General features: G+C 42.1%; 1 protein-coding gene across 3 annotated transcripts in view; it reads left to right on the forward strand.

The window, feature by feature from the left end:
* The first annotated feature begins 690 nt into the window (after positions 1-690).
* ABCC4 (ATP binding cassette subfamily C member 4 (PEL blood group)) overlaps positions 691-19350 on the forward strand; it is a 150774-nt gene continuing 132114 nt past the window's right edge. For all 3 annotated transcript variants that reach the window (XM_074911542.1, XM_074911551.1, XM_074911560.1), the window contains exons 1-4: positions 691-820; positions 14548-14658; positions 16882-17002; positions 17629-17844. In XM_074911542.1, coding sequence (XP_074767643.1) covers positions 747-820; positions 14548-14658; positions 16882-17002; positions 17629-17844 — 522 coding nt within the window. In that variant the 5' untranslated portion in view covers positions 691-746. The remainder of the gene's footprint in view (positions 821-14547; positions 14659-16881; positions 17003-17628; positions 17845-19350) is intronic.

The following is a 19350-nucleotide window of genomic DNA, read 5'->3' on the forward strand; positions in this document are numbered from 1 at the left end:
TAGCTACTTTACTTTGTACCACCAAACGCTCCTAAACATTGTGAAACGACGAGTCGTCTTTTTTTTTTTTTTTTTTTTTTTTTTTTTAAATTTTCTTTTTAATAGAAGCATCTGCAACATCGGGGAAGGAGAGGTCACAGCAAGCGTTTCTGGTGGGAGTTTCGTCCCCTTCAGCTGGACTCGCCCCTGACTCGCGACGTGTTTTTCTGTCCAAAAAGGCGCGGGGCCGCCTCGCCTGGCGCTGCGCGCACCGAGGAAACGCTTTTCCTCAGCAAGGGGCACACGCCGCCGAGAATCCAGGGAGAGGAGAGCAGAGCCCCCCGCGGCGGCGCCAGCCCGGCCCGGCCAGGCCCGCGCCGAGGTGACCAAGGGCCGCCCGTGCCCCCTCACAGCGGGGCGGCCCCGCTTCCCTCCCGCGGGGAACTCGGCAGCGCCGCGGGGCGGCCCCTGCTCCTCCCGGGGGGGAGGCGCGGCCTCCGGGGCCGCCCGGCGCCTCTGCCTCCGCCTCAGTCTCCGCGCCGGGACGGGCAACGCGGGGGAGCCGGGCCGGCAGGAGGCGTCCTGCGGCGGGAGGGAGGAGAAGGAGGAGGAGGCGGCGGCGGCGGCGGCGGCGGCGGCGGGGGGCGCCGGCGATCCCGGAAACAGCGCCAGCCGGCGGCGGCAAAGCAGCGGCAAAGCGGTGGGAAGTCGCCTCTGGTCCTGCGCCCTCGCCGCCGCCGGGCGGGCTGGTTGGCGCGGCGGGCGGCATGGAAGCGGTGCCCCGCGAGGAGAAGCCCAACCCGCTGCGGGATGCCAACCTCTGCTCCCGGCTCTTCTTCTGGTGAGCGCCCGGCCGAGGGCAGGGGGGGAGGCGCCACGCCGGGGCTTAGCGCCGCTCGCCTCGCCTGGCCGGTGGGCTGCGGGGCCCAGCCGGCGGAGGGGGGATGCTGAGTCCCGGCGAAGGACTTCACGCGGCTCCCCGGGAGGGGCCGGGTGCCGCGGCGGCCGGGGGGGGGTGGGAGGCGGCGGCCGGCGCTGCCGGCGCTCCCTCGTGGGCTGCGGGCAGCGACTCCGCGGCTCGGCCCCGACCTGCCGCCCGCTCCCGCGGGCCCGGCGGGGCAGCCCCGCCGCCACCTGCGGAGCGGGGTGAGGCGAGGCGAGGCGAGGTCTCCCGGGGTGAAGCCGGCAGCCCGCGCCGGGCGGCGAGCTCGGGCCGCGGTCTGGGGACAGCCCGGGCGCGGGGGGGCTGCCCGCCTCGAGCAGGGCACCCCTCGGGCGGTGCCGAGCACGGCCCCGTCCCCCCTTCGAGCACACGGTTGATTCCCTGGGTGGCCGCGGGGAGGGTGGGAGCGTTCTCTGCCTCCTGGGCCCGGGCCCGGGTCCCGGGCTGCTCCCTGCCATTGTGCTGCTTCCCCGCTTGCCTAACGGATCGCGGCCAGGTAGTGCTTAGCTCGGCAGGGTTTGCTGATCTCGCTTTCGGCGTGGGGCTTTCCCCCTCCGTGAAGGAGGTGGTCTCTGAACTGCGTAGCTGCGTGGGAGTTTGCCGGTGTGAGCGGCTGCTCCCATCCACGCAGTCGGCTGCCTGGGCTCTAGGGGGGCTCAGGGTGTCACAGAGCGAAGGCGGGGGCTGTTACCCTGTCACCACAAACCTTTATGGGACCAGATGACTACTAGTCCGAAGTTAGTGCTTGTTCTCTTATTAATGGGGACCTTGGCATGGGTATATATATAATTACTCAAAACTATATATATATATACCCACGCAGCAAGGGATTACAGCTCAACTTTGAAGTATAAGCTTTGAAATATATGGCCAGCTGAGGTTCATCCCATTCTGTCTGGATTTCCTAGCAAAGCTGTTTCCAACATGGGCACCCTTGCTTTGAAATACAATAGGAAAAGACGTGCAAAGTGAAATGGGAGCACATCAAGCCTGTCTGTTATAGCAGATCCCCTTTGGAAGAGAGCAGTTACAGAGGTAGCGCGTATTCTTCACCAGCTGTAGCCTTAGATGGGACACACAGGCTGTGTCATGATGTTATGTGGTGGAGGAGGGGGAATGGAGAGAGGGCATGGCACGTAAGGCTCGTTTTTTTTGAAAGTTTCTGAAACATAAATAAAAAACTCTGCGGTCCTATAAGCAACTGAGCAGGAGCAGAAATCCCTTTTGGAAGGTAGGGGGATTTTAAAAGCCCCAACAAAGTTTAGCTAAACAAGTTTTCAGTCAAGGGTATGTCCTCAGAGGCACTCTGTGCAAAAAAAAAAAAAGGAAGTTTTATGCCTGCGCAGAGCTCCCTGTGTTCAGTATTTTGACTTGTAATTTCTTTTTTGACACCAGGGGTGCCTATGTTGGAAACGGCTTTGGTAGGAAATCCAGACAGAATGGGATGAACCTCGGCTGGCCACGTAGCATTCCAGGGCTGCTTCTGGTTTGTTCCCTTTCCCTTGCTGGGATCTTGTGGTGTTACCGGTAGTTCTGCCAACAACAACCCATCTAGAAGTGAAAAAGGAAGTGTACAGCGCTCGTAGCTAGTTTTCTGACTGCTCCTATCATCCTTTTTCTAGGCCTTTTATATCAATCATATATTGTAGTGAAGCGTTCAACAGCAGCAATGAAGTACCTTAAATTTTCCAAGTTTTAGGCAAGCACCCAAAAGGTTCTTTTTACCTCAAACTTGTTTGTAGGCTCTCATTGTGCAGAGGGTAGAATCTGTGGAAGTCTGTGCTTGTGGGATGACAGACCAGTTGAAAGTCCAGAGATTGATTGGGACTTCATGCTTTGCAGTCAGATGGTAGTGTACAGCTGTAGGGTTTGTGCTTGAAAAAGGGTTTAATGTGGTATGAAAAGCTTTAGAAGTTGCCCTATGTACTATTTCAGGCTTTTGTAGCAGTATAATTCACAGCAGTGGAAATACCCTTTTAAAGTATTCTTCTCTCACCTGTGCTGCATGTGATCATGAAAAATACCGGTACATCCTCATTATTTCTAATCAGAAAGCATTAGAGTTTTCTTAGGGAAAATTTCAGCTGAAATCATGGCTACAGTGGCTTACCTTGAATAAGCAGCAACTGTCACTTTTCTGCAAGTTAATACTGTTTTACATAAAATCGAGGAAGTATTAAAACACCCTTCATTAGCTGTGAAGCTAATTTTAAGGGTAGCTAAGAGTTGTTCTTCCTTTCTACAAAGTGTATAGCATTTGACAGACAGCTGTGCGAGTAGTGCTTCAGCACTGCTTCATTTTAACTGCTGTTTCACACAGGATATTCTGAGATGGGTTCAGCTGGTGAACTGGAAAAACAGTGCTTGAGGAGGGCTGTCCTGGGAGTAGTGGCAACCACCAGTGTGTGGTGCTCCAGTGCGCTTGCTCTGCTCTCCAAATTCCAGGTGTTGGCTGCTTGCTGTCAATGAAGGTAGAAAGTAGGGCATTTCAGGTAGCTGGGCAAGGGTCCTTCTTAATTTTATTTTATTTATATTTTGCTTCAAAAGTGAAATTTCCCCATTGTAAGGAAACACCTTCTCATTTGTTGCCAGTGGTGTAAAAGAAAAGCTAAAATTACTGCCTGGCGGATGCAGGATCAAACTCCCAGGAGAAAAGAAGTCATGTTTTCATTGAATTATAAAACTAAGGTAATGAGTGTGTAGGCTGAAGACACATTCTTCTCCTGTTGTTCAAAGCTTGTCTTCTTGCTTTTGGGTTGTGACTTTGACAAGTATGAGCTTGATGAACATTAAACACTCTAGTCGTACATTCATGGGAAAGAGGAGCATCTGGATTATGCGTGATTATTATTATTTTTATAATGCATCCCTTGTGTAATGGTAGTCTGGATGTTACAAGAATAAAAAACTATTTATGTCTGAGGTATGAAGATCAGAGCAGTTGCAAAATATTCTTGTTTTCTGTATTTCTCACTGGATTAGGTATATTAATACAGGATTATCAAAGCCTACGTTGTTGTTTTGGATGTTGCAGATATTACTGTAACTGCTGATCTTCAGAGTCACAAGTTCCCATGCTCACCAAACTTCTTTAAGCTCTGGCTGGTAGTTCAGTTACAGAGTTAGCAGTCCTCAGGTATACTTCTGATGTATTTCATATATGGTGTTTGGGTTTTTTTAATTGCTTGCTGGTAAGAATGGGGGCTTTGAAGGATGGAGGATTTGCTTTCTTTTTTAGGTCTGTCCAAGAGAGAATTTAGTCCAGTGTTTTTCATGTTTAAACAGCTATTCTGTTGTAGAAAGTGTTTTGAGTTTAAAAAGCCTTATTCTCCAAACTTGATGCAGCTGAGACTAGCACTTTTCACATCTTTTTTCATGCTGGGGTGGGATTTTTAACTGTACATGGTAAGAATTTTTCTAACAATCTATTTTTGAGCTTGCATGTTCATTAAAAAGCAGGTGTATTTTTATTTGCTTAGAGCCTCTGCTCCATTTATCAAAGATGTTCTAGCTATACAGCAGTTGAATTTTTATGCGCTCTGTTGTTCAGGCATCAAACCCACTTTGGTGGCAAGTTACAAAACATGAGCTATGATTAAATTTTTAAAAGACTGTGTAACTTTTGGCCCATTAATAACATGAGAAGGAGGGCAAGCTGAAACACTCTGGAAAGGGTATACAGTGTTTTTGTTCAGAGAAGTAAGAGAAATTAAAGTATTTCTAAATTTCATATATTCATAATTTAGTTTTAGTAATAATAGTAATTACTCATCTGTCACAGACTTGCTGTGCCTGTGACAAGTTCCTGGCTCCTTTGGAGCATTGGACGCTGTCAGCATCCTAAGGCAGGATGCCTTTTTACGTCATCACTTGACATGTGGCAATTGCCATTACAATAACAGTGTTAAAACATGAACTGAAAACTTGCCCCAAGGCATCTGCATGGTTATGATTCCAAGGAATATGATTGGTTTATCATTACCTGTTGGCACCTGACACATTGTTCTTGGCTTACTAAGCATGTGCTTTAGGGAAAAGGACAAAACCACTAAGTCTTCTTCATGGTTTTGACTTGGAGTGTAGTTGGGAGGAGAGTAAAAAGGATCTTCACCTTTAGATTTAAGCATGAACTGAATGGGGTAAGCACAAACATGTAAGTCCCAAGATTTTCAGTGATGACTGCACAGCATGTAACTGTTTGTCTGATCAAATGCAGTCATGTCACACACCTCTCTTGTAGCAGTGTAAATAACTACACGCTTTCCTTAACTACTTCTTCCTCTCTCACCCTGTAGCTTAGAATTGGAAGTGCCACTGCCTGATTTATTTGACTTCTGAGTAAGGCTAAGTATCACCTGCATTTTAGTCCTGTAACTTACTCTCTTCAAAAGCGTATCTTGGCTTGCACTGGAAGAAGTTAGAGACATAATTCCTTTCCTTTCTTGGAAGTTCCAGCTGGAGTCCAGCAGTGCCACCATTTTAAAACTGATCCATGTTCCTTACTGTGTCAGTGAATAGATTTGCCTGTGAGGATTTTACGTTTACTTCAGGTAATGAATGAAAATACTAAGCTGCATCAGGCTTTGCAATTTGCCTGTGATCTTGCTTTGGTACCTAGTGAATTCCCACTGGCAATGCCTGAAATTGATGATGATTCCTAACAGATGCCACTTTATAAAGATCTTTGAGGTAGCTAATTTTTTAGTTAATTTATTGATTTATCAGTGCAGAATGATTGTGGTACTGTAAGAAACTGTAAAGAAATATGTGAGCATCTTCAGTATAGATAAACAGAAAACACATTTTCGATACCCAGAGAATGAAATCACACTTGCTTCTTTTTTTCTCCTGATTTGAAAGAAGACTGACCACCATACATAGAGCTTTTTTAAAGATAATGCCTTGTTTGCTTATTTATCAGATATTTAATATCCTGTAGTCAAATTTGAATCATTCAGTCTCTTGAACTACTGCATTCATTTGTAAGTTTTGCTTGTTTGTTGCATTGTATTATGCAGAAGAAATTATTGTTTGAAAATCATCGTTTATGAGCTAATGAAGTTAAAATATGTGGGTAAAGAGTGCTAAATAGATTATATGGACTACGGCGAGTGTGTATAAACTATTGGAATGTTAGCTTTTGCTATCTGCACTAAATATATGTGCTTGGGTATGCAATTAGATGAACTGTTTGAGTATAATGAAACACTGAGGCTATTTGTCTTTGGAATGCCCTATGTAAAGCACACTGTATGAGAGAAAGTGTCTCTTTTATAGTGCCTGCAAAACTTCAGATTAGGCATATGTTGTGCTGTTGTTTTTTTCTTTTTTTCCGAAAATAATTTTTTTCCCTCGCTTCTAGAAAATTCATCAAGACAGTAAGTAGAGTGCGGGAGGGAGATAACACCATTAGATTTTGGGAGTGGAAGGTTAAAAAGACCAATTTTTTTTTATCCCTGGCACCCAACCACGTGTAATACCAGTGTGAACTCACAGGTGGCTTTAACTCTTCCTATTTCCATTACTTCTCAGAAAGGAAATTAATATAGAAATTGCTACCATTAGGTTTCAACATTTGCATTTTCTTTCTAAAATTGAAATCAGAGACCATTATGCTCAACTAGACTTTCTGCATAACTTTGGTTTCAGGGTTTGAGCCTTTTTTTGTTGCTGTTGGTTGCCTTTTTTCCCATTAAACATGTATGTAAGCTGTAACACAGGTTTTAGATGCGTTTTTTCAAATGATGATGAAACTACCCGCTCCAACGAAGTTGTTTTCATAGTAACTAACCTGAGATTAGATACTTGTTTGGATAATCACTTCTTTTCTGTGAAATTGAGGAACTCTTTTCATTTTGCTCCATGTAACTACTTAGGCCTTATTTCAATAAATGGCTTGTACTAAAACTTACTGTTATGTGGCATAATCTTAAGACCCCTGTGTCAGATCTTTGGTATTTTGGATATTATTCTTGGCATGTGGATGCTGGGTTTGGAAACAATATTTTAATGATAGTCTTTGGAATGCCGCAGGTGCAGGTGTGCAGGTGATGCTGTTCATCCATGCCCTGCTTCCAGGCCTTGCAGAAAATGTTAGCAACGGTATGTTGTGGGGTTTTGTTTTGTTTTTTTTTTTCTCTCCCCCCCCCGTCCTCACCCTGTTTGTCCTTCTTGTCATCTGGAATATCAGGAAGTATGTTAGTGTAATCAGGTATTTCATACCTGGCTGATGCAGTGTAGATAAAGAGCATGGAAATAGCTTGCAATAAATGCAATCAAATACCAGTTGAGTTACCGTCAGCATCAGAAAGTGGATGTTCAGCAATTTAGCTGCTTACACTGTGCTGTGAAAAAGCAACAGCTTGGAAGATGAGATGAAAAGGTTAATATGGTCTGGCACTGGAAACCTGAAGGGTGTTTTTGAGTAAATATGGCTTTGAAGTAATTTCATTGTATTTCTGTTTTTTCCTACAGTAAGCAGTGAGAAAATGTACTGTTTAAGCCACAGTAAGCTGGGGAGGGAAGCTGCAACCAAAACACCAGTTGAAAAGAATCTGAAGAAACACCAGAACTTTGTTTACTTTATTAATTGTAGGTGACTGCCTTGGTTAAGGGGAACTGGGAAAAGGCAGCTTACTGAAGAGAGTGGGTGAACCTGGGAAATAGAGATAGGTTTAAAAAAACAGTAATTACATAATGACTGCAGACTGTTGCAGTGATATTTATGAATTCTTGCAAAATAACACTGGAAACTGTCAGTGTGTTGTCCTTCTGTCGGTACATCCCATGCATACATCCCATCTCTCTGGACTGAGAGCAAGCACACAGCAGTGTTGGATTTGTACTGCCGGTGTAGAACTTAAAGTCATGAAAGTGGGTAATGCACAGTACAACCAAGTAGGTAGACACCTGAGGTAAGCCATGGAGGATAAGCAACATGGGTTTATAATCAAAAGGTCCTGTGAGGAAACCCCATTTATTTTACAAAAAACCCAGCTCCAAAGTAGGTGGTTAAAGAGAAAGAAATATGTGTTATTTTGCAGCTTAGTAGCTGAAGTAGTGCTTCCAAGGAGATGAAATCCTGGTGTTATGGAGAAATTTGAGTAAACAAAGACTTTCCTGTGCAACTGTTGAAAAATAACTGAACATTGAGTGTAAACAAATGATGCTTGCAATGTAATGCACAAATAGGCTTAAGAGGAATGGGGAAAATGCCATTCGTAAACCACCTCCTTAAGGAATTAGTCGGTGAGAGTATACAGAATGTGGCTTTGACTGGGTGCTGTAAATTTACCCAGAAGTTAAACTTCTGTCTATAATTACAAATAAAGAAGGACAAAAAGAAAAGATTTTTCTACTTAGAAAAGTAGTCCATGTAGTCTGATTTTCTGGCTCAGGCAGCAATGAAGCAAGGGCTTTTGTGAAACTGGTGAGAGCAAATTTTGCACTTATGCAGAGAAAGGTACATTGTTAGTGGGCGACTGTGGTGTAACTGTTGTGGGACTGGTCAGGGCAACTAAAGCTTATGGGTGCGTCCAGGGCCCTGACAGGCACGTCCTTTGACCTTGGGACGTTTTTTATTTGCGTCAGCTTTGTAATATAATTGCAAACACTACTTGACTGTGTTTTTTAAACTTTCGCAGTTCATGAAGAATCTAAAATATATGCATGGGTTTCTGGAAGGCTCTTCAAGCCTGCTCAGCAGTGTGAGAATGGTACTTTTTTGAGCATTTGCAAGCAGGACACTGTATAAATCCAGACGTACAGCAGGTCCCATTCCTGGGTTAATGAACCAGTTGATCTGGACACTGCTGTTAGCTTAATGTACCGATCTGTAATGTGTTTCTTCCTTGGCTGAGAGGAAATTCTTCTGGAATGCTAGCAAAATTTAAAAGCTTTCTCATTTAGGAAATTTTATTTCATGTATGAAACAGAGTAGCATGACTATTCTAGTGTGTAATGACCCTGCCTTTCGGATAGCAGGGCCTGATTCTCTTACATGCTGTCTCTATGAAGAAGGGGATGGCTTGAGAACTCCCCTTGAGGTCTCACTTCTCTTACGAGGGTAAGAAAACACTGTCTGTCATAGCATTTTCTGCAGACCGACCTTAGAGGCTTTCCAGAATCTTGGTGGAGTTGCTCTGGTTACTTAAAACTGGTGAAAATTGCACTTTCCTGAACAACCAAGTAAATTGTGGCTGGTTGACTGTGTTGTAATGTTACAGGGTGTGTAATGTCAGGGCCCAGGAGTAAGGAAATGCAGGAAGTGAATGTTTATATTATGGTCTTTGTGTATCTGCTGGTCCAGAAATGAATGACTTTCTTTTTTTATCAGTGCCCAAGGTACTGCTGTAGAGGTGGAAGGTTTTTTGGGGTCAGAGCCGTGAGTTACAGTTTTGCAGTTGTCTAGCTCTTGGGTTTGCACCACCAGGTTGCAGAGTGTTTTTGTTTTTTTTTTTTAAATGTATTTTTTAACTTTTGTTCCTGGTGACATCAGTATTCTGGCAGTAACAGGGACTAATTCTGGGCTTCCTTCCAGACTGATGTCTTTGATCGGCTAATCGCCTTGATAGAACAGAAGCATTCTCAGCAGAACAGAAGGTACTCGGGTTTCTTCCAGATACTTGCATTTTTACATGTAGTTCATGCTACCAGAAATTTGGGCTAAGCTCTTTGAAAGACATCGTGTGAACCCTGTGTTGTGAAAGAGTGACTAAAATTAGGTGATGAGTAATTGGTTTTTACACAAAATTCTTTACCTGGGGAAGGTACCTGTAAGAATTTTTGAAGGTACCTGGGGAAAGAGAAGGCAAAGACTAAGTGGTCCTATTTTTATTTAAGTTGAACAGCTTCTTCAGAAGGAAATATAGAAATGTGGGACTGAGGTGCAAGTCTTTCCTCCCCACCCCACTGTTTCTTTCTTCAGGCAATAGATGGGTAGTGAGTCCATTTTATGTCCATCATAAGAGGATAAGAGGAGTAATTTGCATCTCTGTCTATATATTACCTCCATTTCTCTATGTCATCTTTTATTTTCTTTGCTATTTTAGCTGTTTTATTAAAGAATAATGAAGCTTGCACAGTTTCTGTGTTCATAACAAATTCCACTTTTCTGTGAGCTTTTTTTTAATCCCCCCTTGAAGAGCTCAGTGTTAGCTGATCTCTGGACAAAAGACATACCACTGTAGTGAGTAGTCTTCTCTTAAGGATAAGTTGAGGTTTCAGGGGTGTTCTTTATGTAGGCCACTGCCTTATTTGCCAGCTTCCTTTAAGAGCCCTCTTACAGCACTCTTTAATTTAACTGAGCCTTCAGGAAAGAGAAGGGCTTGGTTCGTTTGCTTGTTACAAGTGTGACTTGAGTAACAGAAGGCAGTGTGATACAGGTTGGTCTCATTTCTGCTTTAAGTTCGGAGAATTCCACAGGGTGTAACCTGCATGTTGGCATCCTGGTAGAAATTTTTACTTTAATGACTGAATGTGAACATCTGCTGAGTCTTCTGTCTGATAGTAGACCTTCCAGAGTGAAATTCAGGACACATCAGTGAAATGGTGAAACTTGAACTGTTCTTGCTGTACTGAGATTTGCAGTGGACAAATGGAAGACCTCACTCTTGGGCTAAAAGCTCTTCAATTACTAAGTGTAATTTAAAAATTTTAAACCTTCTTCTGAAGATTTTCAAGCGTAATCTACTGTAACACAACATACTGTTAACAGCTTTTGTGTACTCTTAAGACCTCCAGAGCAATGACTCTTGAAGACCAGTATTTTGGGGGAGAGTACTCAGAAAGCTCAACAATTGCTGTTTTTTAAATGTTTCAATGTTTGTTTCTCTTTTTGCCTTTTTTTTTCCCCCTAACCCTACAGAACTATGTGGACTTGTGCTGAGTCTTTGTCATGTTGTCCATTATAATAAATGAGTCACAGAATGAATTACCACAGTTTTCTGCATACTCTGGGTTTGTTTTCTTTGCCTTCTTTAATGTTAATGTAGAGGTTGTAGTGTAGTGTAATACTGTTTTCAAAATTCCGTTAGTTTTAACTAATGGAAAAATGTGAGAAGCCCTGAATTTGCACTAGGTCTCGCTGGAACTCATAGGCTGAAAACCTTGAGATTTCTGGCAGTTTTTACCCTGCACTATTATCTCCATCTACCTAATTTGGAAATTCAGTCTCATACTATCTACAGTACTTGATTAGTGTGGGGATGGCAGGACAGAAGGGATTTTCTACAAACCATAAGAACTCAGTGGAGGTAGGTGTATCATCAGTAAGGGGTTTTCTTGAGTGTTTAAGGCTAAAGGATAAGCTACATGACTGTAGCAATCTTGCAGACTTGAGACTGTTAATTTTCATCTGGTTACTTTGCAAGTGGATTACACTATAGCTGTGGTCAACAGTTCCTGCTGCTGTTGGCCGTAGTGCTGAATCAGACATCAGGATAGAGGAGTCGCCCTCAACAGAAGCATTGTTCTTCCTGTGGCCTGGTTGTGGTTTTTAGCTATGTTTTGAAAGGTACGAGTGAAGAAATGGGTGTTCTGCAGAGTAACATTAAAAGCATTGTTTTGTTTTTTAAAAGTGTATATTTAAGTATATTTTTAAAATGTCTTTTTATTTTCCTCTGTGCATTCTGCTATGTGCCAGTAATGGACAGCCCTATTCAACACTGGTGAGACCACACCTGTAGTCCTGAGTCCAGTTCTGGGCTCTCCAGTACAAGAGAGAGGTGGACATACTGGAGACAGTCCAGCAGTGGGCCACAAGGATGATGGACTGGAGCATCTCTCCTGTGAGGAAAGGCTGAGAAAGCTGTGACTGTTCAGCCTGGAAAAGAGAAGGCTCAGGGATATCTCATCAATATATGTATATATATGTGAAGTAAGGATGCAAGGAGGACAGACCAAGGCTCTTTTCAGTGGTGCCCAGTGACAGGACCAGAGGCAGTTGGCACAACCTGAAACACAGGAGGTTCCCTCTGAACATCAGGAAACACATTTTCACTGTGAGAGTGACTGAGTACTGGCACAGGTTTCCCAGAGAGGTTTTGAAGACCTTGGGAGATCTTCAGAAGCTGTCTGGACATGGTCCTGGGCAGCTGGCTGTAGTTGTCCTGCCTGAGCAGGAGTTTAGACCACATGACCTCCAGAGGTCCCTTCTAACCAACTTCAGTCATTCTGTGATTCTGTAATAAATATCCTATTTATGTTCCTTGTTAAAGGGTAGAATGAGTTTTGTTTTCACCACCTTGGCAGCAAGTAGCTATTGGAATTTCCTAACCATTTCCATAGATGTGAGAAGGATTTATCCCCATATTTTCCTGAAAGAGCTGCCTCGTCCTGCTTCTCATGCTAAAGGGGTTCGGAAGATAACTTGTTCTCTATCCTTCTCTGTCAGAAAGGAGACCTGTGACTTGTTTATGGAGTATGCTGTAGGCTAATACTGATGTTGCAAGTGGAGAGACACTTGGTATCGGCTGCATGAGTCAACTGAAGACTGCAGATCTTTCCCGTAACTGTCTGTCCTGGAGCAGATAGAGTCTCTCTCATCCAGCAGGCAGAAATTGTTTGAATGGCCTTAAGGTTATTTGCTGCGTGTCTGCTTTTTACCTGTGGTTGGCAGCAAGAACTGAATCTGAAAAAGAAGTGTTTCGATGGAGCAGATTCATTGTGTCAAACCAGGCAGAAGCTCTTCTGCTGGTTGGAGCAATTGATCTTTGGGACTTTTTTGTGAGGAGCTGTAGGGAACTTGTGGCAGTGATTGGGGCCCTGATGCTGTTTGACTATGCAGTTTAAGCAAAAGACTTGTCTGAGAAGTACTTTGTTTCTAATTGTACCTTTAACATACATTGAGGACTTATCAGCTCACATATACAGATCTTCAGTACTCACTCCAAGAGTTTAAAGAGGGCTGTTAAGCATCAAAGATGCTACTGTAAGGATAGAGACTTAGTCTTTGAGTGAGTCATACAAACACTGTGCTAACACACTAAGTAGTAAAGGAAGAGCACTATTAATCCAATTTGTTACATGCAGTTTGCCACTGAGCCTGTGAAGAAGGTTTTTGCAACGCTTCTATCTTTGAAGAAATTATCTGAGCCCCCCCGTTCTAGGTTCAACCTGCCCCTACACCCTCTCTAAAACTAATCAAGAAATTTTTTATAAGCCTGTGTATACAAAATATAATTGGAACATGCCTGAGCAAGAAATGCAAAGTTAGTTTATGAGTATTCATGATGATTGTTGTGGTTGTGAATGAATAAATAAATATCTTCATTATAAACCATCCCAGTTTTGGATTCTCACATGTAGGCCTTCCAGAAAATAATATGCTTCACCCAGTGCACCAGGTGATATTTTAAAGACTGTGTTGGTGAAGTCAGGGAATAATTAAGCATCAGAAACTAAACAGCAGTTAAGAACTTTCACAGGCAATTGACATCAAACACCTTGCCGTGAAAAGTATTTTTTCCGAAATGGGTCCATCCCTGACCTCTTGGTTCTGATTGTGTTGACCAACTGAGAAAGTACTATGGGAAACAAGCCTGAGAGCCAAAATCCACATTTCTCCTGGAAACCGAGTATCATGGATTCAGTAGAGAGACAAACTAAACAGCAAATTGCAAGTTTCCTAACTCCCTTGTCCCCACTAAGCCATGCCTGGTTCAGAGGTATCATTCTCTTGTGCTCCATCTCATGAACAACTTGGTCAGTTTTGTGCTTTCTGCCATGCATCTGTCTTCTCAGTGGAGCACAACTGAAACTGTTTGGTCCTCCTTTACCTGTATTTCAGGCTTGAAGAAAGGATCTAAGTCATAAAATCTAGCCTTACTGTTCCCTGACAGTGTAATTTGATGTGACGAAATAGTCCGTTTTCCAACAGACCTACAGCAGTGCTATTACAACTTATTTTTAGAGCACTCTCATAAAATACTGCTTTTTAAAAAATCTGTCCTCTAAGGAAACTGAACTGTTAAACAATATTTTCCTTTTTTGATCCTACACACTGTGACTTTGTTTATATTTTTTATATTGTGGTGCATTTTGCTCATATTTCCAAATATGCGTAGGATCAGTTCTAGTAATAATCCATTATTTACCCATTTTTACATTTGAGTGGTTGTCTTTAAATTACTGACCTTTAATATTTGTCAGGATGGCAGTTGAACGGCAGTTAGTTTTTTCCTCATTTAAACTAGTAGCCATACTAGTTACAAAAAATGTCTTTTGATATGTATTACAATTTTGTTTACAATTCAGTCAATATTTTAATAGTTGGATTAAGTGTAGGTTTTTTGGTTTTTTTTCCTAAATGTTTAAAGAATGCTAATTTTCCTTAAATATAAGGAAATACTGTAAGAAAACAATTGCCCTAAGGCCAAGAAGAGTTGTACTAGCTGTCTGGATGCCTGAGAGTAAGGTGCTATGGGGCATAAACAGCTTTAGGAAATGCTTTCTCATTTGTAAAATAGAGGTGACAGTTCTTAGGTAGCAGAAAAGTGCAGTAAAATGTGTGGATGTTGTGACACAGGAGAAGAGGAGGGAAGAAAGGGGTAAAGCAATTAAATTAATATGTAGAGAAATTACTCTTTTGGTCTGCTGATCAGTATTAATAATTTGTATTTAACTAGGTGGTTGAATCCCTTATTTATTATTGGCCATAAACGGAAGCTTGAAGAAGATGATATGTATAAAGTGCTGCCAGAAGATTCCTCAGAGAAGCTTGGAGAGGAATTGCAGTGGTAAGGAGAAAATAATTGTTCTCTTTCATTGTATTTCTGCTGTCAAAGGTGAAAGTCTTATTTCTGTTCTAAAGCTAAGAAAGGTTGTTGTAAAGTTTAACAAGGCCTACTGTTAAAAATGCTGAAAAATTAAGAGTAATATTTAGAACTTATTTACCATGGAAGCATTTTAATATTTTTAAGTTATACATAATGAATATACATTAGGGTATTTCTATTATGTTATTTATAATTCATTTGACACTTTGCAGAATGTTTGGAAAAGAAGGCTTTTCATCAACTGTTACTGCAGTATTCCTTAATAAATCAATGTGAGTCTTCTGGCCTGAGGTAGAATAGCTATGGAAACTTTAATTTTTCTGTGTAGAAGTAGAGAAGTTGTTTCAGGGTTTTTTTGTTGTTTTTGGTGTTGAGCACAAACTGAAATAAGTGACAGCTGTGTACCCTTTATATATGTGTGTATAGAAATATATGTATGTTGGAAATATGCTAAACTTTGATAAAGTGGATAAAATGCCATGGATATCTTGAAGCTTGCATTTAAGAGGTGTTTTTATTTTGTCATAAATCGTGTTCATGTACTGTGTACCAATTCATGTTGTCATGGACACAGGTGGATCTACCTTTTTCTTTTAATAGTGAAATATCTTCAAAGAATAACAGCTTATGGAAATTGTCTTGAACCTTAAACCCAGGGCAGGTTTTTGTTTTCAAATAATCTTTTGTTAAATATAATTGGAGCAAGAGGTGTTTCCTAGTCAGAGGTGCCCTCTATATTAAGTAAGTGTGGCCTAGCTGTTTCTTGCCTTCATGGTAAAGGTAGACCAGATCAACTTTCATAATAGTTTGGTTGGGATGAGAGATGACTCAAGAAATAAGAAGAATCCAGAAACAAAAGATTGTGACCAGGTCTTACATCATCCTGCTCCTGATGAGTTAACTGAAGAAAGAGTATCAGTGATGAACTCATAGGAGTGCTGCTTTTAACATCTTTGTAGCTGGAGAGCTTTGCCAAATTCCGTGGTTGAGTCTTGAAGCAGTTCAGGGAGTTTGCTGTGAAAGAAGATGGACTCACTCCAGTAATTCTTACAATAAAAGCACGCACTTTTCACAAGTTGGGAAATGGTAGAAGATACAGCCTGTGAAGAGTGGTTTTTAATTCTTTAGTGTACTTGGTCAAAAAGCAGAGAATAAAATTCATAAATAGCAACCTAAGGAAGTAGCCTTTTCTCTTGGGCCAACAAACCCCACAGAATCTACAGTTTCAATTTTGATGCCAAAGCATTTAGACAATAACTCTATAATCCTTGTAACAACAACAAAAAAGGGGTAAAAATATAAAACCAGTTTTCTTTTCCATACTGTGTGCTTCAAACTTGTGTGCTTTGTTGCAGAATAATTTGGCTTTTGTGCCTTAGACTCATTTCAGCCCTCAAACTAGCAAGGTCAGTGGGTCTGGCAGAACATTTTTAGCCTCCAGAAGTAAGGGGTAGTATCCTGTCTGACAACAGCGTGCCTTAAGAAGCCTGGTTAAGTTCTGATACTTTCCTGTTAAAATCATGCTTGCTATTACTGTCTTTGGTTCTGATGTGAACAGATTGTGTCCTACTTGTGGTCAGACATGTGGTAATGCAGAGGTCTTTGCCACTCTGCTGCTGTAATCCTTGCCTTTGGAGAGACATGTGGAGTGTTGAGTGACAGAACTGCTGCACACAGTTCCCTCTGCTTTTGTGCCATATCTGCTCATCCTCACTGAAGCATGTGGTGAAAAAAAAAAAAAAAAAGGGTCAGACCTGAGAAAGGGTTGTGCATCACATCCTTTCTGGGGAAGTGCAGAATTTATAGGAAGATAAAGACACTGTGCTGCTTCAGTTTAGTCCATAGTCAGGAGATCGTGATAATAGGCTCTTAACTAAGGTGAGTGGTTGTCTGAGCTGAGAGAAGAAAGAAAGAACAGATTCCTTGTTGGCAAATATGCCAAAGGATAGTAGTCAACAGTGGTGAATTGTTGTGATTATACAAGAGCAAATAGGCCTATAGTACTAAGTACTATGTGTTTATGTGAATGAGAAAACATGACTGTTAAATTCTTTTATATTTTTTTGTTTTGTTGTATAAAAGTGATCAAGGCAATCCTGCTCTAAGTCTGAAAGTGTTTTATTTCAGGTAACTGCTTTGTGATTTTACTTCTGTCCTACAGCATGTTTGTGTTTTGTTTGTCAGGTACTGGGATAAAGAGGTGCAAAAAGCAAAAAAGAGAGGAACAACGCCACATTTAACAAAAGCCATTATTCTTTGTTACTGGAAATCCTATTTAGTTTTTGGAATTTTCACAATGATTGAGGTAAGTGGTGTAAAATGTCATACAATTCTTGGCTAACAGCAAAGTGAAACTTAGCCTCTTAGATTGTATGATACATACTGGTAAGTTTACACTGGGCTGTTCAGAGAACCTGTAACATTCATGTACTCTCTCAGAAGCTATCTCCCCATCGGGACTGAAAACTTGAGTCATAATTGTGGGATTATGGATGTGGAACAGATAGCTGATTTCAGTGCAGTGTTTTTGAGATTTTACAAGCTAATGACTTGCTTTGTAAGGCTTAGCTGTATTTTATGTATCTGAGTGGAGGGCTCAATAGAAAAAGGGATTTTTTGCTGTATGTGAATTGCTGTAAAGGACACACATCTTTAAAAAATGGAAGTGTAATACATGTGCATGCAATTTTTATAAGTTTTTATTGGTAATTGAGAGTTCTTTTTAAAGATTCAGCTAAATTTTAATGTGGATCATACTTCTTTTGGATTATATGTTGATAAAAATTGGCTTGACGTTTTAGAGCACAATAAAGACAAAATAATATGGGATGACTTGCAGCTGTACTTGGCTCTTGTTTGCCCCGTTACAAACTTGAGTAACATGGCATGATATGAAATTGTTAATACTGTCTTTCCATCTTTTTCTTTCAGGAAACCCTCAAAATAGTTCAGCCAATAATTTTGGGAAAAATTATTAAATATTTTGAACACTGTGAAAACTGTGATTTGAATGTTGCATATGGCTACGCAGCTGCTCTGTCTGTGTGCACGCTTATTCTAGCCATAATGCACCACTTATACTTCTATCATGTACAGCGGGCTGGCATGAAGCTGAGGGTAGCTATGTGTCATATGATTTATCGGAAGGTAAGCAAACCTGTTCACAGGTATATTTGGCATTTGACAGCTATTTCATTAGGGGAGTTTGAAAATACAGTTACTTGTTATGTTCATGCTTGCAATTTCATTGAAGGTACTCACTTGTAGAAAAGTAATGCATGCTAATATGTATCAGACCTTACATCTATACCCGTGCTTTTGCTTTCTTTTTTGGTAATACGGTGTCTGAATGACAGCTTTAGTCCTCCTAATGAAGGTGGTAAACTAAATAGCCCTAAAGCCTAGGGAGAGCCACTGATTTTTCACCTGCTCATGCTGTCGGAGAGGAACTCCCCCATTGGTGGTGGAAGGGTTGTGTGCTGGAGTGGTAAGAGGCCTCAGCGTACAGCAGGAGGGGGCACAGCTCCCAGGGGATGCTGGCAGTTACTCAGCCCTGCAGTTTCATCCCAGGGGAGGACATTATTCTTGGCTGTCAACATCTGCTTCAGCGCTCTCAGTTGCCTGGGAATTGCTCCACTGTGTTCTACCCTGCCCTGTCCCTGTTGTGGTTAATGATGGGTTTTATTTATATTTTATTCCAGCAGTGCTGTAGAACTAGTGTGTTGCCTCCTTTGTGGGCCAGAGAGGCTCCCTCCTCTCTCTGGGGCATCCATCAGGTTAGTTCAGGGAGAGGCAGCCATATTGTGGTACTGCTGCTGCCTGCTCCAGGCTGGGGAGGATGCTTGGCATCTTCACAGGAAGGTAGGTCCCTTTACTATCCCTCTTACTTGGGGGGCAAGAAAGAGAGGAGTGAACAGAGGAGACAAGGTTCAGAATCAAGCTGAATCCTAAAGGTAGGGTAGAGCTGGTTTTTAGTATCAATTACTGGTTTTACTGGGGGAGCACTGGAGTCCCTCATTAAAGCCAACAAAGTGTGAGAAGGGATATACGTTCAGCAAGCTGTGTCTGTGTGTCCTGATCAAGAAATATCTGTCCTCGACTACAGATGGAGCCAAGGCTGCTGTCACATGGACAGTGGAACAAGAGGAGTTATGGGTATTACCTACAGGAAGGAGTTGAGCGACATCCAGGATGAAATGCTGGCCTTGGTGTGCTCTGGGGAGCATGTAACCCAACTGTAAATGTCTGCTTCCCTGTTTGTAAGCTGTTGGCAATACCCAAACCACTGAGCTCATCTCTGCTTTGAAGCAGGAAGTCCATGCTGGAGATGCTGGAAGGGAAAATGCCCTGTCTTTCTAGCTTTAGTGCTGCTAGAATAGTGAGTGACCTGCCAGTTCTCACCTCAGCAAAGAAGTTTACAGTCCTGATTCTTCAATTAAAGTTTCTTTTGAATATAAAGAAATTCATGTTATTTTAATCATTAAACATAGGTACCACCCACTTAAGGCAAACACTTGTACTACTGGTATAGGTCATGTGAAGGTTTTGGACAGAGCAGTAAAGTGAAGAGTAAAAATGTCCCTACTGTAAGTAGTGAGTGCTTTTCATGCACATATTTATTCTCCTCCCTCTTCTGATACCTTGGAAATTATC

Source organism: Athene noctua, chromosome 1, assembly GCF_965140245.1.
Source record: "Athene noctua chromosome 1, bAthNoc1.hap1.1, whole genome shotgun sequence".
NCBI classification, from domain to species: Eukaryota; Metazoa; Chordata; class Aves; order Strigiformes; family Strigidae; genus Athene; species Athene noctua.